The sequence below is a fragment of the Penicillium riverlandense genome (assembly GCF_028828495.1).
Source record: "Penicillium riverlandense strain IBT 135883 chromosome Unknown utg000003l_segment0_segment0, whole genome shotgun sequence".
NCBI classification, from domain to species: Eukaryota; Fungi; Ascomycota; class Eurotiomycetes; order Eurotiales; family Aspergillaceae; genus Penicillium; species Penicillium riverlandense.
Window position 1 is genome coordinate 3,679,063 of NW_026643196.1, and position 22,648 is coordinate 3,701,710.

The window sequence follows — 22,648 nt, forward strand, 5'->3', positions numbered from 1 at the left end:
CCGTCGACTAAACTTATCTGGGAACGTATGACGTGGCCATGCAGCCAGCCATCACGTGGGGTCGGATATTCCCTTTCCCTTTAGTGGTCTCAAGTCGAGAAGTCCATCCACGGAAAGCGAATATCTGTCACTTTTTTCTGGTCTCAGGCTGATCATGGAACCAGTCAGTTTTGCCATTTCGGTGGCGTCCCTCGGTTCCGTCTTCCAAACTTGCATAGCGGCATACAACTGCCTGACAGACGCTATGAGAATTGGTAACACAGCTCTCAGTCTGGAAATTCGGTTTCGTGTTGAAGCAATGAGGTTGAATCTTTGGGGCAAAAGCCGAGGGCTCTCTAACGCCTTCAATGGGGGCCCGAGAGGAAACGACCTGTTGGAAATTGGAGAGATGCGACGGCTGATTTTAGATATACTGGGCAGAATCGCTCAGTTGCTTGAAAAGCATGTCCATGTGACCAAGAAATACCGAGCCCTAGCGGACCCCCAGATATCAGAGGATATAGCCGACAGTTCCTCGTTGTCCCTGCCCCAGGTTATGGTCGCTAAGGCTAAGCTGGACAGCAGAATCGCCGACGTGAGCCAGCGAACCAGCATCGGAGCTAAAATCCGATGGGTATTGCAAGACAAGAATGAGTTGACGGCCCTATTGTCAGAATTAACGGCTTTGAATGATGGTTTGGAACGCTTGCTGCCTGAAGCCCAAGCTCTTTCCCTGTCTCAGAGCCTCGCTGGAGAGATCCTCAGCATTGCTCCGACTCTACCACAGATTAGCGAGAGTTCTTTTGGTGCACACAACCACCAGGCGGCCAGAATTATTTGGCTCCGGCAGCAGAACAAAACTAGTCTTGCAGAGCCGTCAGACTCTTCTGCTGCTCTTTCCCTGTCCGACATTAACACTCCGGTAACGTCGAACGAAACAATTGGGGGAAATGGCGGAGAAGTGGACGGAGACTGGGTTATTCCTGTAACATCTTTCAAGGACTTCATCGAGCTTCGCCTCAAAGACCTTCTCGCTGAGAACAACCACGTGCTGGAAGTCCCAAACGTGCGGACAGTACAGTATTACATTCCAAACGGATCGGATCAGCGGGGGCAATACGTCCTCGTAGAGTGGCGCTCCCAGCAGGCCGAGTACAAATACTCGTGTATTACACCGAAGGCCCTTTCAGAGCGCCATAAACATCTCGTCCGTCTGCTTCATCGCACTTCAATTACTAGTACCGACTTTCGCGTTCTGAGATGCCTAGGTTATACTCACACAACGGGCAGATTGCCCGACGGTCAAGAGCACCCGGTGGTTGGGTTCGTTTATCAGATGCCTTCACTCAATGGGGGTGCCGCTGCAAGAATACCGGTCACCCTAAGGGAGATTCTAGGTTCGGCTTATGAATCTCAAGAGCCCATTGCTCCAGATCTGAATGATCGCTTCGCCCTCGCCTACAATCTCTCTCTTGCTTTATATCAACTACACTGTGCAGGTTGGATCCATCGCAAGCTATCCAGCCACAACATCATATACTTCAAGGACCCCGATGGCGGGACATTTGATGTTACTAAGCCCTTCGTCGGTGGTTGGCAGTACGCGCGGCCAGATCATCATGTGGACCCTAATCCAGATCAAAAAGGCCCAGTCCCTTTTAGTGAGATGGAGAGGGCCGGGGGACCTGTTTCGGGACTTGGGGATTTGGCCATGTATATTCACCCTGATCGGTTGCAGGAAGCTAAGGGCATACCACGCTTTCGCAAAAGCTACGATATCTATAGCTTCGGCGTGATTTTGATGGAAATCGCGTTTTGGGAGCCCATCCTCGTCTTTGCGGCCCCCGATGATCGGAAGAAGATGGGATCCTTCGAACAGTATGGAAGGATCAATCATTCTCAATTGTCGCCAACACTGATAAAGGCGACGGAAAACGAGATTGGGTCGGAGATGGGAGCAAGGTACCGGTCCGTCGTGCTGACTTGCTTGAAGGGACTTGACTCAACCAAGAAACTGGATAACGAGATGGATCTCGAGGACATGAATGGTCTAGAACCAGGTATTGAAAAGGAGTTCTTTTGGCGAATAGTCGAGGAGCTCCGGCGGCACACCGATCTAATGGATTAACTAGTACCTCTATTGTCATCAATGATTCTGTCTTATCGTTCTACAGCTTTCAGTTCATTGGAGGGAGACAATACGCTTTGGATAGCCATCCCAATACTGAGAACCCTATCCTCATCATCATATGCGGATTCCGGGGGTTTATTTTCTTTCCTGTAGTGCGTGGCATCTAGGCCTCAATGGAAAATAATGTGTATGACGGTATGCACGGTAGATCTTTGGAACCTCTGACGTTTGTGCTGGGGGAGACTTGGGTTCTAGTTTATATAAAATGGAGAAACAGATCCAGAAATCACCGCGCCGTGTGAAAATGTAGATATGGAGGAGGTTCGGGCAAGGGTCCTGTACTCCAGATTCAGTAGGAAATCATACTTTCAGGACTTGATGTTGGAGATACACGCCGAGTCGCAATTTGCGAGCCAGAGGCCCCATTGATCTGCAATCAACTTCCGCATTAGCGTCTTGGTGGTGGGGCCCAGAATTAAGTGAGTGTGCAACGGTGAAGATGGTTTTGCACTTGGCTGTACACTCAGCATAGCATAGGTAGGTAGAAAGATCGACGAATTAATTATGTTCAGAAGGATAGACTTTAGCCTCACAAGTGATGACTAGCGCACGCCGCATAGAATGAGAAGGAGAACTGGAGTCGCCTAGAAGATCATCAAGTTACCCGGCACTAGGCAGCCCTCCCACATGATTTGCAGATCCACTATACGATTCCATGGAATTCCACCGACGTTGTACACGCATGGTGTAATTTTCCGTCAGGATACATACAGTACATAGCGCATTTTATTGCGCCCTCAATTTAACACGGCCGGCTGGATAAAATATCCGCGCTAACGCCTTGGCAGTGGGGTCAGGAAAGAGTTTCTCAGTGTATATTGGTCAAGGCGATTTCGAGCACGACTGTACTACGCGATTTGATTTATTCTAGCCATGACTGTGACGTTAGACATTGGTCAACTTGCTAACATTTATATTGATCTTCACTTCGTGAAGCTTTGTCGTCGTGAGGTAAACCTCCTACGTTCAACGCAAATATTGTGATTCAATCACTGGTCATATGGGCTAAGGAAGGTAAACAGTGAATATCCAGTGTCGCCAAGGCAATATGTGCTCATGAGCGCTATCAATTGCATTTCGCAAATATTTTGGGAATTCGTGGTCGACAGTAAAATTTCGTTTAACGCCGATGTCTAAGATTCTTTAATTTCTGCTATGTAATAGGTTGGGATCCCTGTAAGGGGAGTGCAGGCGCTGTTAATGCATAAGCTATGTGGTCCTAGTTTCAATATTGGCAAAAGAAGGAGCAGAATGAGATTATCCATCCAGGCTGAGTCGACAGCTGAACGATCATACATGTCTGTTTTGCTCTAGCTCTGCCCCTCCAGACTCAATAATCTGGTTAAATTTATAGAACGTTGGCACCGTCGTACCTGGTCTCAAAATATCAATATATATATATATAGGGGACACACAGAGAGATAGACAGAAACCTCACCAGGGTATTGTCGAAATAAGATTCCAATACGCATACTCAGCCAGTCCTCTGAGTGAACTTGTCTATGTCGGGTCCTTGTGATCACAGAGTACTGTGCTTCACTCAACCTGAAAAGTAAGTGCCATTTTATTTTACTCGAGACAATATTGACGGTTAAGCCAAGATGAAAGGATCAATTTCGCAGAAATGCATTGTATGCTCGAACGAAAAATATCAGCCCCTCAATATCAAAATTTGCGCTCAGAAATTTGATCCAGGTGCTTGCTGGGCTCTCCTCTGGTCTTTCGTGATCCAGTCAAAACGGCATATTCTCATTCACACGCTCTGCAAGGATTGTGTGGTAAAAACCGAGAGTTTTTTCACAGACGATCAGATTGATATTCTCAGCAGTGCGAAGAACGAGGTGGCTTTGAGGGGCAAGACTCCTTGGAAAAAAAAGCCATGGGAATACTGGAAAACAACCTCGGAGTGCCTACGTATCAATAATACGATCAGTAAGGACGGGGAACTCACAATGGTGCTTTCTACAGCTGCCACAATGGCCCTCTGAGATACTTTAGGATCATTTTGGAAGTGAAACGGTTGGAGAGTTTGTTACAGTACTTCCGGAAATCGGTGTCACCACCTACACTCTTTCATTGTTTCTCGAACCCTAGTGCCAAGGAACACTAGGCTACTTTTAGCATAGTCAAAGAAAAACCCTGGTTTCTTGGCCTTGTACCGTAAAATACCGGATTATTGTATAAGCTGGGCCCTCTGTGTATTACCTGTCATCTCCTTGCCCCACGTCCACCAGTCCCACCACACCCGTCTTCCTTCACAACTGACCACACTAGTGGCGCAATGAACCATGGCACCGAATCTAGCTAAATCTACGCTTGAGTTTATCAGTGATATGATAAGCAGTGGTGAACTAACCACCTCCCAGATGGCTCAAGCTGCTGGCTGCAGCAAGCGCGCAATTATCAGGATCCGGTCTAATCTGCGGCTATTCGGTACCATCAAAGCTCCTTCCATCAAAGCTGGACGGCCGCGAAGCATCACGCCGATCATGCTGGAAGCGTTGTGCGTAGGCCTTGTAATGGAACCGCGAGAGCCGCGGTTCTGAACCGCACCGCACCTCGGAGGTGCGGTTCTTGGTGCTAGACCTTGGCACCGCGGTGCAGTTCTGATGTTTTTGGACCCGAACCGCGGAGGTGCGGTTCGAACCGGAGGTTCCACAAACAGGACAAACCCAAGAAATCCCGTGATATGCATATTTTGTGCAGATTTTGACTGTATTTTTGAGTATTTCGCTTACGGAATAGCTCAAAGGTCAGATGAAAGCTTAGATGGAAGGTATATTGTAAAAGGTCAAATCAAAAACTTTTTCATTCTAAATTCTACTAACTCTATGGCTTTTCATACACAAAATCTTCATCTCGCCTTGATCGCTTTGGAAGCCGTCCTGATGAACGCCTCTGAGTACTGCCCTCTCCCTGTATATGGATATTGTCAGGTAGGGGAACTTCATCCTCTTCATCTAGTTCAATCACATGCTCTTGGTCTTCTGTGACGTTTTCTGCCCATGGTCTTTTACCAAGCGCATGCTCACTCACCGGTTGGACGGTTTGAGATATGGCTGCTGAAGGCTCATCCTCGCTGTCACTGATGAGATCAAATTCACACTCAGCCTTCCGAGCATCCTTTTCCTCCCTTGCTGCTTGCGTCTCTTGGGTGGTGAGATAATCGTCAATCAGAGAAAGCTGTTCAGATTCCATGTCAAACTTTGTTGTGCACATAAACAACATAATATCCTGGATTGTTTGGATTTCAGCGAGCCTCGGCGATAGTGACAAATATCACCAGCAGAGTTGAATAACCGCTCAACGCCAGAACCACTAGCAGGAGTTGTGAGAACGTCGCGTGCTAGGCTTGCGAGGATAGGAAATTCATGCTGGTGTTCCTTCCAGTAAATCCGTGGGTTCATTAGTTGGGTACCTATGACAATCAGCAGGAGAGATTTGAGGTAAAAGGCTAAGTGAAATAACCTACTACTTCCGAGATACCGCGAAAGCTCGTCATGAGTGTTTGTCTGTGGCCGGAGAGATGCGGTCGAGGTCACGAGGATATCAACATCAGAGATTCCTCCTATCAAGGATTGGCTACTCGATATGGACTGTGTCTCTGAATAGCGCTGCTGGTATGGTACCAGGTAATTCTCTAAGCTCTTGCGGTAACGGACACGCCAGTGTGGTTCCCAGTCTTTGCCAGAAAAGAACTCCAGCTTATTTTGTGGCGCCAGGATCGTACCAATTGCATAGAGATCACTATCAATCCCATTGATCAGCTTATAGTACTCCAAGAGCTTCAACCTCGCCGCATGGATAGCAGATAACATCACTTTCTTCCAGTCAACCATCTTTCGCGCAAGCTGAGCTCTAGATTTCTCTAAATGACAGAAAAGGGTGTTGTAGATTCCGAATACACTGTGAGTAGTGATTTCCTTGGTCTTGGAAAGGGATGTAGTGAAGGTGAAGAATGGTTGTGTGATTGAAAGAAGATAGTCAATCTGTCTCCATTCATCGCGGCTTGGTTGTAGCTCTTGGTTGTCGTATTGCGAGCAGAAGTCGTTAAGAACAGACTGTAGGCGTTTCGCACGCCGGAGCATCAAGTAAGTTGAATTCCAACGTGTCCGGACATCTTGTATTGGAACAAGCTTTGGCTCCTTGGTCTGAAGATCAAAAAAAATTCTCTCGGCGTTGGGGGCTTTTGTTGACGAAGATCGCGAGCCGTCGAATCTAGCATATTATTAATAATGATACTATTAGAAAGCATATATATAACCTTACCTTAGAGAGGGTCTGCACGATTCCGCGGTTCTCTCGGCGCGTCCCATCATCTCTCTTAGTCCATTCCATCTCTTCTCTTTCGTTCCTTGGATTTGCTTCCATCTGACCAAGCAGCTCTTTTAGGCTGAGTTGAATGACATGTGCAATGCATGGCATACGAATGATTGGCATATGGTTGGGTAGCTCAAGTGACTGGAGTGTCCCCCGGATGCTGTCCATTAACGTTGAGTTATTAGACGCATTATCTGTGGTAACCGTCAAGACCCGGTCTTCAATCTGATGTTTTTTAAGTAAGTCCAGCAGAACTGTGCTGAGATAAGATCCAGTATGCGCCCCATGCAGCGGTTCAAAGCCAAGTAATATCTCACGATAGTTCCAATCTCTATCGAGGAAGTAGGCTGTCACTGCCATAAAGGCCTGCCGAAAGGGCGAAGTCCAGCAATCTAGTGCAATGGAAAGTTTAGCATCCATAGGAAGCGTCCGAAGAAGAGTGCGTTGTCGTTCTTGAACTAATTCTTGAAGTTGACGGCGGACCATATATGCAGATGGTATTTCCGGAAAGGATGGAGCAAGCCGGGCCATTTCAATAAGGGCGCGAAATTGTGGGTGCTCAACAAGCTGGAATGGTAATCGTGAAGCAGTCATGAAAGTGATTATCCTCTCCATCCAAGCTTGCTGGGTAAACGTGCCTTTTTGAAGGGCTGGCTTAGCCTAAACAGATTTGATTATCTTAGTAGAGATTCAGAGAAACAGAAGATATACATAGTTCAACGTACCCCATTATGTATTAGCCTTCTGATATCCTGCGAACGAGGCGCCAATCTCCGACAATTTACACCTTGTGAATAATGTTTATTCATGGAGGATGTCCCACGATGACGGTCCGCAGGATGGCTTAGAATATGATCACATTTACACATAACCTTGGGAGATCCATCTTGAATAGTAGCTACCTGGTGAAAATGCTCCCAACATTCCGCCTGGTGCTTGCTCTCGAGATATTCCGTTTCGTCTGACTTCCATACTCTGTCTTTAACCACCATGCAACGAATTCGTCATTTACCATCTCTGTCCAGAGGACGTAGGTCTTTTTCTTTCGAGGACCGACGTGCTCGAGTTTCTCGGGGATGGGGGGCGGAAGCGCTGGCCGGGCGAACCCAACGTTTGGCGTAGAACCTGGCGTGTGCTGGCCATATAAAGTATCAGGGTTGAATGGCTGTAAATCATCAGATGAAAGGAACGTGAGGTTATCCACAGGATTATCCTCGAAAATGGATGAAGGATAGCTGTCAGAGAACTGAGAGTCCTGGCTCTGTGACATATTCTCCTATAGAGCTGAGATTAAAAGGGAGGAGTGTGTAGAATAGACCTACAGGAAGTTTCCAGGCTATAAATAAGAGAACTAAATTAGTTCCAGGGGAATCGGGCACCAGCGTAAACTAGAAAAAGCTGACTATGGATATACCCTTTCCAATCTTTGTTGTGATTGGGTAGTCAGCCCCACTATATTGAGGTTCTTTGAGGTTCGAACCGCGCGAAACCTTAGAGAACCGCGTAGGACCGCACAAAGAACCTCAGCTACCCACAAAACGCACCGCAAGAACCGCATGAACCACATCAGGCACCTCCGTCCACCCCACATAGTGACTGAATTCTCCGAATTTTCGTTAAAACCCTTTATCCTCAGTAGATATCACATCTCTACAGTGTTAATAGCGAATACTAGTATTGAAAGGTAGAAGAAAGAATAATAAGTAGTTTCAAGGGAGTGGGATATTAAGACAAGACAGCTTCTAAGTTGCCACCGCGGGGTAAACTGAAAAAGGCCTGGCGAGATGATGGAATAGTAGCTAGATCAAAATATATATTTCTCACTCCACACATTACATTAACGGCTAATCGACCAAAATCAACCACCAAGAGCTTGGAATTTACAGAATCTAGGGGACCTTCAGTTTTCCATGCTGGAGTTTCCATATAAAAGTAAAATACACCAAATTTCATGAGGAAAAGTGTTCCATTGCAACCCTCAGCCATGTATTGACCAAAACAGTGTTTAATAACGAAAAAGAATTAAGGTGAGTCCTCAATTTATCCATCCGAAAAAGGAAAAACTTGGCAAAATTATGCAATCGCGGTTCCACGAGGTTCGAACCGCGACGGAACCGCGTAGAACCGCGGTGCGGTGCGGTTCTTATATTTTAGAACCGCAGAACCGGAGGTTCTGGTGCGAGGTTCCAGACCTTGGAACCAGAACCGCACCATTTTGAGGTCTAGTTGTGCGACCATCTGCTTGAGAAGCCAGATTTATACCTTCATGAGATGGAACTGTTCTTGCTGGATGAATTCAACGTATCCATACCAAAGTCCACAGCGACGCCTTGCATCGCAAAGGGTGGTCAAAGAAGACAGCTCGACAAAAGGCCAAAGAGCGAAACGCAGATCTACGGGATGATTACTGCCATCTGATATCGGAGTTTTGCTCATATCACCTCGTCTACGTGGATGAATCTGGGTGTGACAAGCGGATAGGATTCAGACGAACCGGCTGGTCTCCTCTTGGTACGACGCCTGTACAAGTGTCGAAATTTCATCGTGATCAACGATATCAGATACTGCCTGCATATGCCCAAGATGGCGTTGTTCTCTCTCGAGTGTTCCGAGGCTCGACTGATGCGTCCGTTTTTGAGGATTTTATTGAGCAACTTCTCCAGCATTGCGGAAAATGGCCGGAGCCGAAGTCTGTATTAGTCATGGACAACGCATCCTTCCATCACTCTGAACGGATAGAGCAGATGTGTTCCGAAGCTGGTGTGAAGCTGGTGTCCATATTCTCCAGACCTTAATCCCATTGAGGAGTTTTTTGCTGAGCTAAAAGCCTTCATTCGGCGGCATTGGCAGTCCTACGAAGAAAACCCGGATCAAGGATTCGATAACTTCCTAGAATGGTGTGTTGACGTCGCTGGGGGAAGGGGAGAAAGCGCAGAGGGACACTTCCGACATGCTGGTCTGACCATACAGGAGATGTAGCGCAGCTGCTACCTCGTAGTCCCTGGGAACTTGGTTGCCTCTTAGCGAATAACTAGAAGCTGCAGGCCGATGTAGTCAACGATCTGCTACTGATCATATCACGGATCATCACAAGCTGGGAGGGTGCAAGGCAGGGCGCCACGGTGGTCTTCGTGGCGCCTTAAATATAGAAGTTGATGAAGTGGCTAGAATGGCTGGGGTAGTTAGTAGGCTTGACTTTGGTCAGCTCGGGCCGACAGTCTAGCTGACGGTAGAGCCAGCAGTCAAGGCGGTTCTGGAATTCCACAAATTTCCTAAGACCCGGATCCTATGTCAGGCTGGAGCTATGACACCAAAAGTGTTAACTATAATACTAAACAAATTAGCTATTGCAGGAGATAAGTTATGTATTCCTAAACAAAGAGCGAGAGTGGCTGACACATGATTTGAGATATCCATCTATTCTAACCATTGCTACACGCCGATACGAGTAGAGACGATGAAGTCAGGTATTTGGCCCACACGGGGCACCTGCGGTCTGGAGGGCCGCAGGTGGGCCCCGTGGCACTCCTTATATTCTAGGAGGAAATTATAGAGTTATGCGAGAGCATACATAGTAAAGGAGAGGAGGGGAGGCCCGTGGTGGGTGGGAAGAAACAGTCGCGGGGAGCCCAGCTCTCCCTCGAGACGACGACGTTGTCGAGGGGAGAGTTGTCAAATTAGCCAGCCAGCACGATCTATAGTAGAAAGAGCGGTGTCCGGCACGGAATATCGTGGGTCCGGGAGAGGGCTCCCCACAACGGTCCCGAATAGAACCCATCATTTATCGAATAGCAAATGAGACGTCACCTGATGACGAGGCTAAGTTGACAGTCACTTCAGCGATGCATACCCCGCATGTCTCTCCTGAATGGAAGCAAAACCTTCTGTTGCTGTGATCATGGATCCCGCCATTTCATTTGGTGATTTGAATTCTGGATTACAAGTGGGGATTAACCATGCTCCAATCACCGCTGAGTTTCATCTTCCTACAAGTAGGTTATGATAGTCTTCATTCGGGGTAGACCGTACTGACCTTCATATGGACCTCGACGACAAGTTGCCTATTGTGCATGGGGCTACGTTTGACTCATACATGCATCAGCATGAAGATGAATGTCTTCCAGGCACTAGGGCTGATATTCTGCACCAAATTAGACAGTGGGCTCTCTTACCACACGGGAGATGCATTTTTTGGTTAAGTGGAATGGCTGGGACAGGAAAATCGACCATCTCTCGAACAGTGGCAAAATCCTTCCACCAAGCCAAGCTGCTAGGAGCTAGCTTCTTTTTCAAGAGGGGTGAAGGGGATCAAGGGAATGCGATGAAGCTTTTTCCAACAGTCACAAGGCAACTAGCAATGAGCATTCCCCAACTGATCCCTAGTGTCCAAAGAGCAGTCCATAATGACCCAGGCATTGCGACAAAGGCAATGAAGGAGCAGTTTGATAAACTTCTTCTTGAACCACTCCTAGGCCTAAAGCGATCCGGTCAGCCTATCCAGACTCTGGTGATCGTAATTGACGCTTTGGACGAATGTGAAGGTGATAAGGACATACGACTCATACTCCAACTTCTACCACAGCTACAGAAGTCAAATGCTGTGCATCTACGAGTTTTTTTGACCAGCAGGCCTGAATTGCCGATCCGTCTGGGATTCAAGAAGCTCCCTAACGATAATCATAAAGACCTGATTCTTCATGAAATCCCGAAGGAAGTTATTGAGCATGACATATCACTATTCTTGAATCATCGGCTTTCAGAGATCAGGACAGAAAGAGAACCTCCCCTCCCTATCGACTGGCCTGGAGACACAAATCTTCAAAATCTAGTGGCATTATCCGTGCCATTGTTTATTTTCGCCGCCACTATATGCCGTATATTCGAGGACCCTGATTGGGACCCAGAGGACAGTCTTGCTGAGATCCTTACTCACCAAAATGATGGATCCAAACTGGATGGAACATATCTTCCTGTGTTTAACCAGCTTCTCAACGGACATCGCGAGAAACATACAAAGCAAGCGGTTCAAGAGTTTCAGCAAGTGGTCGGTGCGATCGTGATACTAGAGAGTCCACTCTCAGTTATCTCTCTTTCAAGACTCCTCGGCCTTCCTGAGAGGCTTGTTCATCTTAGGCTGAACAGACTACATTCAGTTCTGAGTGTGCCAGACAGTGAGACTTTGCCTGTAAGGCTCTTTCACTTGTCATTTCGAGACTTTCTTCTTGATCCAGAAACCCGTGAAAAAACTCCCTTTTGGGTGGATGAGAAAGAAATGCATTATAACTTGACCACGCGATGCCTCCTTGTGTGTCAAAATCTTCGGAAGAATATATGTGGGCTACCAAGCGAGGGAACCCACCGTGCGGACATTGATCACCAGACTGTCGATCAGTGCCTTCCTCCAGAATTACAATACGCCTGTCGATATTGGGTACATCATCTAGTGCACTGCACAGATTCGAATGGTATGATGCATGATGTTCTCGTATTTCTCGAGAGGCATTTCCTGCACTGGGTAGAAGCAATGAGCTTATTGGGCATTATATCAGAAGTGGTGGGGATTCTTAATCTCCTACAGACTGTTACACCAGTCAGTTCTTATGAAGATGGACATATGATTCACACTAACAGATATAGGGTGACCACCATCCCACAATGTCTGATTTTCTCCATGACGCAAAGCGCTTTATTCTTAAAAATCGCCAGATAGCTGATGAGGCGCCCCTTCAGCTTTATTGTGCAGGATTAATATTTGCACCTCGAACGGCGATAATTCGTAGAGAGTTCAAAAACGAGCTTCCTTCTTGGATGTGCCAGTTACCACAAGTTAACGAAAAATGGAGTGCAGAATTACAGACCCTCGAGGGCCATACGGGCTGCGTTCAGTCGGTGGTCTTCTCGCCCGACGGCCGGCTGCTGGCGTCCGGCTCTGGGGATCACACAGTGCGGCTCTGGGACACGGCGACGGGCGGCCTACAGCAGACCCTCGAGGGCCATACGCACTCGGTTTGGTCGGTGGCCTTCTCGCCCGACGGCCGGCTGCTGGCGTCCGGCTCCGACGATCGGACAGTGCGGCTCTGGGACACGGCGACGGGTGGCCTACAGCAGACCCTCGAGGGCCATACGCACTGGGTTCGGTCGGTGGCCTTCTCGCCCGACGGCCGGCTGCTGGCGTCCGGCTCCGACGATCGGACAGTGCGACTCTGGGACCCGGCGACAGGGGCGCTACACCAGACTCTCGAGGGCCATTCGGCCGCGGTTTGGTCGGTCGCCTTCTCGCACGACGGCCGGTTGCTAGCGTCTGGCTCTAACGATATCACTGTGCGGCTCTGGGACCCGGCGACAGGAGCGCTGCACCAGACTCTCGAGGGCCACTGGAGTGGGGTTTGGTCGGTGGCCTTCTCGCCCGACGGCCGGCTACTGGCGTCTGGCTCCAACGACTACACAGTCCGGCTCTGGGACCTGACGACGGGGGCGCTGCACCAAACTCTCAAGGGCTACTCGGTGGCATTCTCGCCCGACGGCCGGCTGCTGGCGTCTGACTCCCACGATATGACCGTGCGGCTCTGGGACCCGGCGACAGGGGCGCTGCACCAGACTCTCGAGGGCCACTTGGGTGGGGTTTGGTCGGTAGCCTTTTCGCCCGATAGCCAACTGCTGGCGTCTGGCTCCGACGATATGACCGTGCGGCTCTGGGACCTGTCGACAGGGGCACTGCAGTGGACTCCCGAGAGCCATTCGGCTGCGGTATGGTCGGTGGCCTTCTCGCCCGACGGCCGGCTGCTGGCATCTGGCTCTAGTGATAACACCGTGCGGCTCTGGGATCCAGCGATAGGAGCGCTGAACCAGACTCTCGAGGGCAATTCGGTGGCCTTCTCGCCTGACGGCCATCTTCTGGCGTCTGGCTCCCATGATATGACCGTGCGGCTCTGGGACCCGGCGACAGAGGCACTGCAGTGGACTCCCGAGAGCCATTCGGCTGCGGTATGGTCGGTGGCCTTCTCGCCCGACGGCCGGCTGCTGGCGTCTGGCTCCAGTGATAGCACCGTGCGGCTCTGGGACCCGGCGACAGGGGCGCTGCACCAGACTCTCAAGGCCCATGCGGCTCCGGTTTGGTCGGTGGCCTTCTCGCCCGGTTCATATCTATGGGGAAACGCGGGCCACCATGGTGTGCTCTCCATAGAGCAGGAGCAGTGGATAAGATTAAACGGCGAAAAGGTACTATGGCTTCCTGCAGAGTATCGGCCTTTGTGTTCTGCGGTTAATCGAGGTACGCTTGCCTTAGGACACGCATCGGGGCGCGTTTCCTTCATAGGATTTCATCTATAGCAGAGGTCAATGATTTTCAGCACCATTCCTCCCTCTGTTTCTAATCTCTTTATATAAGATGGGCCTGGGAGAAAAAGAGAATTTTTAGGGCTCTATTGTGCTGGTGGAATGCGCCACAGAATGCCAAGGTAAAGGATCGCCAAACGGTTACGAGACATGACATCAGATGCTAGGTATAGTAAGATACCGTATTATGACTATACAGGAACATTGATATTCCGCAATTTTTCTGAATATAGACTAGTGGGTAATTGGCATTAGGGTTCCAGAATCAATGTAAGAGTCTGGCTGGTGACACCGATTTCCGGAAGCACTGTATCCAACACCCAAGGTATGCTTATATATTTTCTCGCGTCATAAGAATGCATTCAGTCTATATTATCTTGCCATGCGAAGCAAAGTCTAGTATGGTTACAGTACCGTACATTCCTTTGTTCGCTTTTATCTTAACTTCAGCTTAGCAAGGCACATGTGATGCGCTATTCAAAATTTGCTTGACATGCTGAGCGTATGTTTCTCCGTTCTGACTGTTGGCATCAGAAAAGGCAGCAGACCATATCATCACTCCCCCAAACGTGGGATAGTCAATGTATTTTTTGACGAGCTCAGCAAGGTCGCTGGGATTGAGGTAGTATTGTGTACCGCTGGAAGTGCCAGTGGCGGCCAAAGGCGAGGCAGGTATCCCGATAAAGAATCGAGCGTTCTTTGAAGAAGTATTGGCTATATTGCTCACCCAACCGTCGTAATTTATGACTCCATTAACGGAGCATTGCGGGTTGTTGTAAAACTGAACCCAGAGGTAGTCAAACTCTGAATTTGTTATCATCATTTGCATGTGAGGTTCAGGAATGGGACATTGTGGTGCACCGGTGATGTAATAGGTATTGATTGGATCGGACGCAAAATTCCGGCGCAACTTGTCAATCAGGTATTGGTAGTATTTATTGCCGGGTGAAGCTTCAATATCAAAGTCCCACCCATCAAGGAACGTATTTCCAAACGGACGGGGAACTGCTCTTCTGCTGGTGTTGCCGTATGCCTCCCACAGGTTTTGGCCAATTGTCTCAGCTTCTTCCCGCGAGGAAAGCGAGTACGCTCCGGAGGCACCCCCCAAAGACAAAATCACCTTTACGCCGTTTGTCTTGCATATCTCAATAGCAGCTGCTAGATTCTCACAATTCTGAGGTTTACCAGAGGGAGAGATATAGCATGACTGCCCAATTGTCCCTGAGGCGATAGTTTTTCCATTTCCGTACTTGTACAGAAATGCAAGTAGAATAATATCAATTCCTGATTCTGGGGTACAATAGCTGGCTAGATCGTTGTTCTCAACCGCGCTGCCTCCATTCTGGCCCCAGTAGATTACCGTCTGGGTGTGTTGCTTACGCGATCGTAATTGAGAAGTTGCTAGTACAGCGTCTGCTGCAGCGCTGACTGTCCAGAAGATAGGAAACCAGCGCATATCGAAGAAATCACGATAGGCAATACAAAGCGGACTTGGTAAGACGCAGCTGCGAGTATGACCTATAACAATTAATAAGGCGTGTAAAGAGTATTTCAATAAATATACTGGTACAGTATACTTGCCTTGGTTTTACTAGCTTAGGAATAGAATTCCATCCGTAAAGCGTTCTGAGTGTTTAGTTATACGTATGAATAATATTTTGACCTTATCGAAAAAATGAGGATGTATATCTTTTGGCTGTTCCCTATTCTGGTACCCGTTATAATGTAAAAAGCTCCGACACTGTTGCGAAGTAGTATGAAATAAATATTTTGGGTCACGCACGTCCTGGCGAACATGACTCGCCAACATCTGTAAAGCCCCATAAACTCCTATTTCCTTCCTTGTCTATCTACTCACTATCATTTCACCGGGGGAAGCGCCATTCCATTAGCGTGATATTTGCTTCCATCGCAATCTGACTCTGGCGGTCCTTGGGTTGACGCAGGGCGCAGCGATATGTTCATTGCCTTAACTAGCTGGTCGTCATAAAGGGATTCCTACGAATCGAAGCCCGTTAGGGAACTAATCGGGGTGCTACACTTCCCTTCTACATTTGATCAAATTGGACTCTACGCAGTGATAGATACTGCTGTTGTTCATTTCCTCAACTGCGCCATGCTGGGTCCATCCTCCTGGTGAACATTCGATATGTACTGCGACGCTGTAGTTGGATCACAAAGTCTGATCCTGTTGGATCCATCCCTGTCGGTGAACGTTCGCTATCTGTACTGCGACGCTGCAGTTGGATCACACGAGTCTGGCTGTTTTCGCGTGCGCCGTGTTGGATGGACTGTTTCTAGGCAATACGGACTCTATCCATTCCAGTAGCTGTATATGGCTCCCTACCAGCGTACGCGCCGCCTATCGAGTAGATCGGTCAATGCGAGTGCGTGTTTCTAGGCTTAGCATCGCCTTCAATATAGGCTGCTAGGATCGGACAGATAACGGGTAAGACCAAGGTAGACTGTGGGATGCAGTGGTGAGAATATCACAAGTACGACCCGGCGGACGGGCCAGTTTGCCCCAATGCTTAGAAGTAGAACTTGAGTTCATTGCTGTTGGCATCAACTAAGTCTATCTTCACCAACTGAACGATATTGGTTGAACTTTGCGTCAGCGTCCACTGCATCTGCGGTGTGCTACAATATTCCTACAGAACACGATTCTAGTGCCTGTAAGTTGACCCGCCTTGTCTGAAATGCAGTGTTTGTTCGAGTTTGGCTGGATCCTAAAGTTCGGTAGCTTGCATGATACGATTTAGCTAAACCCACCTGAACAAGCACACCCTTAATGGTTCGCAGAATTTTTTGTTCACCGTGAAATAGCTTTGGTTCAACATAAAAAGTATTTCTGTGGCACAGGCGCAGTTGACTACAGGACCTTAGGCAAGCTCACACGAGGTCGGCCGTGTTTTAGTGGTCGGTTCACCCGACACACTCTGCTAGTAAACATTTCACCGTTTACTACCGTACTAGAGGGCAGCAACGCTAGTTGGTATTACAAAAGATTCAGCACGACAAACAGAGAAGCTTCTACTGATACCTATTGAACACATCTACTGCAACGAAGTAGCAGCTGGTACCACGCTAATCTAAGAGAGCTGGCAAGGGGAGTTTAACACACCACTGATTACGTTCATCAAGATACCGATAGTGGAGATCGTTGCGATTTTTCTGCACGCCGGGGAGATACTAAAATCACGCAGCTCAATTATTCCCACCATCTTTAGGGTATCAGTTGAACAGGCATTGACGAACTTTGTGTTCAACATTCAGCGTTTATGTCAATTCTACCGCGTAGTCATGTTACCTGATGGGAAAGATCCAATCAGGTGAATCACATGCGGTTGAACTACTGTATCCCGAAATTAGACATATTCTATTTCGATCAGTTGAAGCTCACTCAATGTTGAACGGCGGGGTGGATCAAGCACGCCACTGAATCCAATCCGGCTGGACCCCATTCAGTAAGGTGCTATTTAGGGACAAAAGATAGTGCCATGAATTGATTGTCCACATCTAGCTGCCATAATACTGGTGAACGGGGCTACTCTTAACAGTTTGCTTCGACTAGAATCCAGGCAGAAAATTGGAAATCTGTTGAACGGCGTATTCTAGCTGAAGTCAACTGGTTACAATTTGGTTACTGCAAATTATGTGACCAAGACTGTGACTATCGCGGGCCAATCGTTTTCACTTTACTTATAGTCTCTAAGACAATTTTCTCCCTCTCCCACCCTCGCGAGGCACGTACCAATTATATTTACTTGAATATAGACCTGATTGTATTTCGTGCCACATCCCGGAAGCTATTACTGTATCGCCTATACACTATGCCTTCCACTGGATGGTCTGATGAGGAAATAATCATCGTCATTTATTTTGCATCCAGGGGCTTCAAACCCTCAATTGTTGGTGAACTGCTTGCTCGACGGCAATTCTCGCGCAGCCTCGAATCCATTGAAACAAAAATATCAGAAATTGTGAACGAGAATCCAACCCTGCAGGTAGAATCCGGCCTATGGGACAATCAATCTGTTGATCAGTGGATCGACGGCCTCTCACTTCACCCTGAGACAGTTAGTGGGTTGATTCGGTTCACAGAAGCCGACGCCAACATGGTTCAGGAGGTTTGATCTCGCACTTCACGGTACATTGCCTCTGCTGACTGGATTGAAAGTTCGAGTCTCTTCATGTCATACTGGAAAATTTAAATTTGCGACCTGAAGTCCCCCGATACTCGAAGCATTCACTCCTTGGTATTTAACCTTCTGTATTGGCGTTGATCTTACAGTACGGTGCATCATCTCGAAAATTCATTCCCTCACTATCCATAGATGCAATTGCAGACTACAAGATGTTGTAGGCGATCGGCTGTCTTTAGTATTACAGTATAGTATAGCATACAAATGGTAGCTTGATGCGTGTGATTCGTCAAAGCTAAGTACTGTACATATTTGACGAACAATCCGTGGAGGATTTACCCTGACATAATCTTCTGGTAAGAGGCAGTACACGTCATACTGACAGGAGTACCGGAAGAACTCCCGATATGGATCTTGTAGCATGTATGTTGATTGTATTGTTAATGGAGTTCTGTGGGCCACGACCCAGTATTATAGATATAGATCTAACCCTAATGCATGAGGTAGTGCGTATCAGGGTGACAGGACAATGCCATCAGTACAGGGGATCCAACAGGTTGCACCAGTTTCGGGAAGCAATGTATGACTATTTAGGAAGTCACCAAACATTGGTGGTCTAGTCCGCCGATTAAATCTTATCTGATGGACTGACTCGGTGATCATTCATGCAAGCTGGAATTATGTCTCTCCTACGGCATATTACGGGGAACTTAAGCACCAAGGATCATCGATGCTGTGATATTTCAGGACATAACCGCCTACATCGATAGCGTCTCTATTGGAATCGCTCACGAGCGAGGCATCTAATCATATCGTCTCTTGGGCGCAAAGGGTATTTAGATTTCGAAGAAATTTTATCTCTTTGAAGATTTAAGACTGAATAATCTGCCCGCAGTACAGTACAACCGCTGTTTAGTCCGACATTTCCCTATCGTATAACGCCATGGTACACTTACACGACATCCATAATTATCTTGAACTAGAACAAAGTGATCTAGTCTGTACTAAATGAAGTAGATCCCCATTATTACAGTACCGTGTTTCTCCAAATGCAGTTATCTGTTTCATATCTACGATTCAAGCGGTCGGCAATTCATGGATCATAGATTATCTCGCACGCAAATGGCGGTAACTGAATTTTATCTCCGCGCATTAGATTCGCGTCAGTGAGCAGACGCCAACAGCTGGTGGTTGCCGCCGGGAGACGGCCAGAAATCCTCACACAACGGTAGAATGCGATCATGATGTAATGCCAGGAGGCTGGCTAGGCTTGCATGATACCGCATGCAGCAATGCAGCTGCATATACAGTCGAAGTTGAACAAAACCTGGTCCAACACGATATTTTTCTGGCGGCAGAGTTAACATTCCGTAACGCCTACTGCGCCTGCGTCGCAGCGCATGCTCAATGGAGAATCACAATATGTAGCACCCATTATGGCCCTCGAACTGCACCGCGGGGCGCTCCGTTGGCATTGTCCGGGCTTGTATACCATTTTCCAGGCCAAAGCAATCGAATCGTGAAAACATCCACTTTTGTCATGATCAGCTCACGCGAACGTAATAGTCCGTTTGCCTCGCGGCCAGATCTCATGAATTTACTGAGAGCACATCTGCTTTGGGATACCAACCGTATTGTCCTGAGACCCCCTGCCATTAAATAAATCCGCTACACATAGTCTTCATTCGTGCGCAGCCACATTGGCCAACCAGCTGACCAATATGCGGTGACGATGTTCTACATCGAGTCCCCCACAAGCGGCCAGGTGAACCGATCCCTTCGGATGAAACCCAAATCGGCAGAGCGACTGCATGACGGTACAATGCACGGCTCAATGTGCGTTGCGCTCGTTTTTAGAAGCCGAATGTAAACGTATCTAGGTAGTTCATAGCATCTTCAATGTCAGTACAGTATCGGATTGGCTCAGATTGACAACATGCATATCTGCGACATGAATAGTCACACTTTTCCATTTCGGTGATAAATCTCGCTGGTGATTGACACTGGGTCAGATCAGGCTGGCATGGCATTGAGTTGTGTCCGTTCAGAGTAAATATTTGAACCCGCTAGCGAAAGCAAATGCTTGTCTTTATCTTTGATTAGCTGGCACGTGTCGGCACAGGACTAGTAAAATGAAGAAGTAGCGCATCGGCCGCCCCGCGTGCCCTGGCTGCCTTGTATGTCCACGGTGTGTTCTATGGGTGTCAAGTACCATGAAGAGGCCCCGAACTAACTAAAACGTGAAGAATTACGTGTATCAAATATAGCGACATCCCAAATGGAAGTGCAAATCACGAATGAATAAATCTCTGATTAACTAAATCTGAGAATACCAACAATTTAAGGGCGAAACTAATCAAATCGACTAGTACAAAATGGGAAAATACCGTAAGAGGTACCTCTTGCAACCTGTAGGAATTCCAATCCTTGATTCTTGGGTTTATATGCACTTAATAATGTCTTCTGGGTGGGCGTTTGGGCTGCGGACTCTTTTATGAAGGCGCTCATGGTAATGCTTACTGAGTAGATTTCGAGACCTGTATAATGACCTTGAAGAATGGCACAGGCAAACAGGTCTTGCCATGTTTGTGAACTGTTTTCCTAGCTCAAAGAAAACCATAGGGAACAGCTGCGCCAGTATAATGTTAGAGGATGGGATTTAAGTTAAATGGTTGAGCAATGCGGAAACGGGTGATGTAGAAAGGCTGGCAAGGAAGCAAGGAGGAAGGAGCGCACAAGGTATGGGATGTTTTGGAATCTGGCTCGCAGGCTTGAGATAGGTTCGACTAAATTGCGATTTCTAAATTGCGATTTCCTCAGGTGGACATAAATGATACCAAGATCTGCCGTGCGAGCGTACGCAAGATCTTGCATCTGAGAAAATCCATTGCAGGCTTTCTCACCTATAAAACAAAACCAATCCCTGGAAATGAGTCCTTCCTATTACAGAAACCCCCAGTGAAATGCCCCATAGTCCGCCTTACGAGTAGGTGATTCGACGGGATCCGGTGGAGAGGTTCATCCAATGCAATCGTGCGGATCGGAAATTATGTCTGGCGCTGAATCCCCCCCACCATCTCAGTCGAAAAACGATAAATAATCTATGTTCTGTAATTCAGAAGGTACGAAACGATGCGTGTTGGGTTGGCAAGAGTTGGATCGCCTGGAGTCTGCAACTGCGTCAAACTAAGCTAGATCTAGTACGATCGACCATTAGGCGCCGGGAAATCAAGCCACATACGAGGTCTCCACGGCCGTTGTCCATCACGTGCGCTTCGGGACGCCGCTGATCAGGAATACTCTTGAGGGCCAACTAACAACACGCCGTGTCTACTTCAGCTTAAGACCCACCACAGTGACATCGCGATGAGACGAAGGTTACACTCATGGGATGGGGATTCTCACGGTGAAATGCCCTTGTAATTCAGGACCGACACATGGCCAGAACGCTCATTTTAGAATAGCGCCAAACGGCCCGACGAAATGACTCGGCCCATCCTTTCATTGGCACCCTGTATGCCCCTGTCTCTTTCCTTTTCTCGCCTAGTAGGCGAAGCGAACCCAACAATGAATCTCGCTGTACGTGAGGCAATTGGCCAACTTTCAAGGACTACGCCAGTGAACCCTGTCTCTAGCCCGCTTGTGGAGCCGTTCGGGTTCTGGCGTCGGAGGGGAGGAGATTTCCTATTGACGGGGTCTCACCGACCCAACAACTATCCTTGTTGCCTGTGAAGTGATTGGACAAGGCCAGTGAGCTTCTCCTGACTCACCTCCCAAGGTCAGCTGGTTTCGGGGAAGGAGCTCTGTCTCGATCAGTTCTGCGGCACTGTCAAGGAGACCAAAATTTTGCCACCGTGTCACAACCGCGCCTAACCTTGCCGTAAGGATGCTGAACATCATTTTATGAGGGTAACCTTCCCTCCCTTCGCGAGGTGACCGTGGTGGTCCCAGAGTTGATAAAACATGGCGAATGTTCGTTGCCCTGGCCAATCGTTTGTCGTAGGAGCCTTGCGCTGAAGTCCTACCAAACAGCGGCGCGTTGTCGCGATGCATGTGAGTCTACCTTACCGTGTGGATCCCTGAATTGCCTACGAAATCCATCAATTGTCCTACTGTCCTGCCACAGCCGCTCGGGTATGTGCTTCGATTGACTCTTGGACCCTCACTCACAGGGGGAAATACGGACGATTTGTTAACCTGTAAGTGGGCTACCTTTCGCCAATGATTTTCAGCTTAGAAGCGCCGTTGGTGATTCAAGCCGTCGGGGGCCACGGAATGTGGAGTCTTCTTGGCGGAAGGAACACAGAGTGGAGAGAAGAGCCCGCAGTGGTCAGGCCCCTCGTTTTCTTAGGACCAACACCAAGCACGACATAAATGCACCAGCCGTTTATGGGTCAGGTTGACAAGAGTGTCATAACACGCTAGCTCGGTTCCTATTGGTAACCTATCTGTAATCTATTAACAGTCCCTGCCAGTGCCGCGCGATGTGCCATTGCACATATTTGATCCCTGCTGGCTCTCAGAGGCAAGATATCCATTCGAGGAAAGTCTTCGTTCTTTTTCTCTCCCCCTCCTTCCCGGACCTACGTCCCCCCCAAACATTTTGATCCAGGTCATTGAAATTAGCCGACCGTTCTTTTCAAGTGTATGTAGTGTGCGCAGCCTGAATGTCTTTGGA

The 22,648-nt window shown here is 48.1% G+C and overlaps 5 protein-coding genes across 5 annotated transcripts; 3 read left to right on the top strand and 2 right to left on the bottom strand.

The window, feature by feature from the left end:
• Positions 1 to 154: 154 nt before the first annotated feature.
• On the top strand, positions 155 to 2,107 carry N7474_005096 (uncharacterized protein; the record flags this gene model as incomplete). The annotated part of the gene is made up of 1 exon (XM_057196511.1): positions 155 to 2,107. One exon carries the CDS (start codon positions 155 to 157, stop codon positions 2,105 to 2,107), a length of 1,953 nt encoding a protein of 650 aa, XP_057053907.1.
• Positions 2,108 to 5,017: 2,910 nt separating this feature from the next.
• On the bottom strand, positions 5,018 to 7,760 carry N7474_005097 (uncharacterized protein; the record flags this gene model as incomplete). Its single annotated transcript, XM_057196512.1, has 5 exons — positions 5,018 to 5,429; positions 5,471 to 5,588; positions 5,643 to 6,388; positions 6,435 to 7,150; positions 7,503 to 7,760. Coding segments are annotated over 5 exons (2,250 nt in total), but the record flags the coding sequence as incomplete, so codon positions are not given.
• Positions 7,761 to 10,388: 2,628 nt separating this feature from the next.
• N7474_005098 (uncharacterized protein) lies at positions 10,389 to 12,200 on the top strand (the record flags this gene model as incomplete). The annotated part of the gene is made up of 2 exons (XM_057196513.1): positions 10,389 to 10,482; positions 10,513 to 12,200. 2 exons carry the CDS (start codon positions 10,389 to 10,391, stop codon positions 12,198 to 12,200), a joined length of 1,782 nt encoding a protein of 593 aa, XP_057053909.1.
• A 98-nt stretch (positions 12,201 to 12,298) lies between these two features.
• N7474_005099 (WD40 repeat domain-containing protein) lies at positions 12,299 to 13,819 on the top strand (the record flags this gene model as incomplete). The annotated part of the gene is made up of 1 exon (XM_057196514.1): positions 12,299 to 13,819. The coding sequence occupies one exon, from the start codon at positions 12,299 to 12,301 to the stop codon at positions 13,817 to 13,819; it is 1,521 nt and encodes a 506-aa protein (XP_057053910.1).
• Positions 13,820 to 14,276: 457 nt separating this feature from the next.
• N7474_005100 (glycoside hydrolase family 18 protein) lies at positions 14,277 to 15,281 on the bottom strand (the record flags this gene model as incomplete). The annotated part of the gene is made up of 1 exon (XM_057196515.1): positions 14,277 to 15,281. One exon carries the CDS (start codon positions 15,279 to 15,281, stop codon positions 14,277 to 14,279), a length of 1,005 nt encoding a protein of 334 aa, XP_057053911.1.
• Positions 15,282 to 22,648: the final 7,367 nt, after the last annotated feature.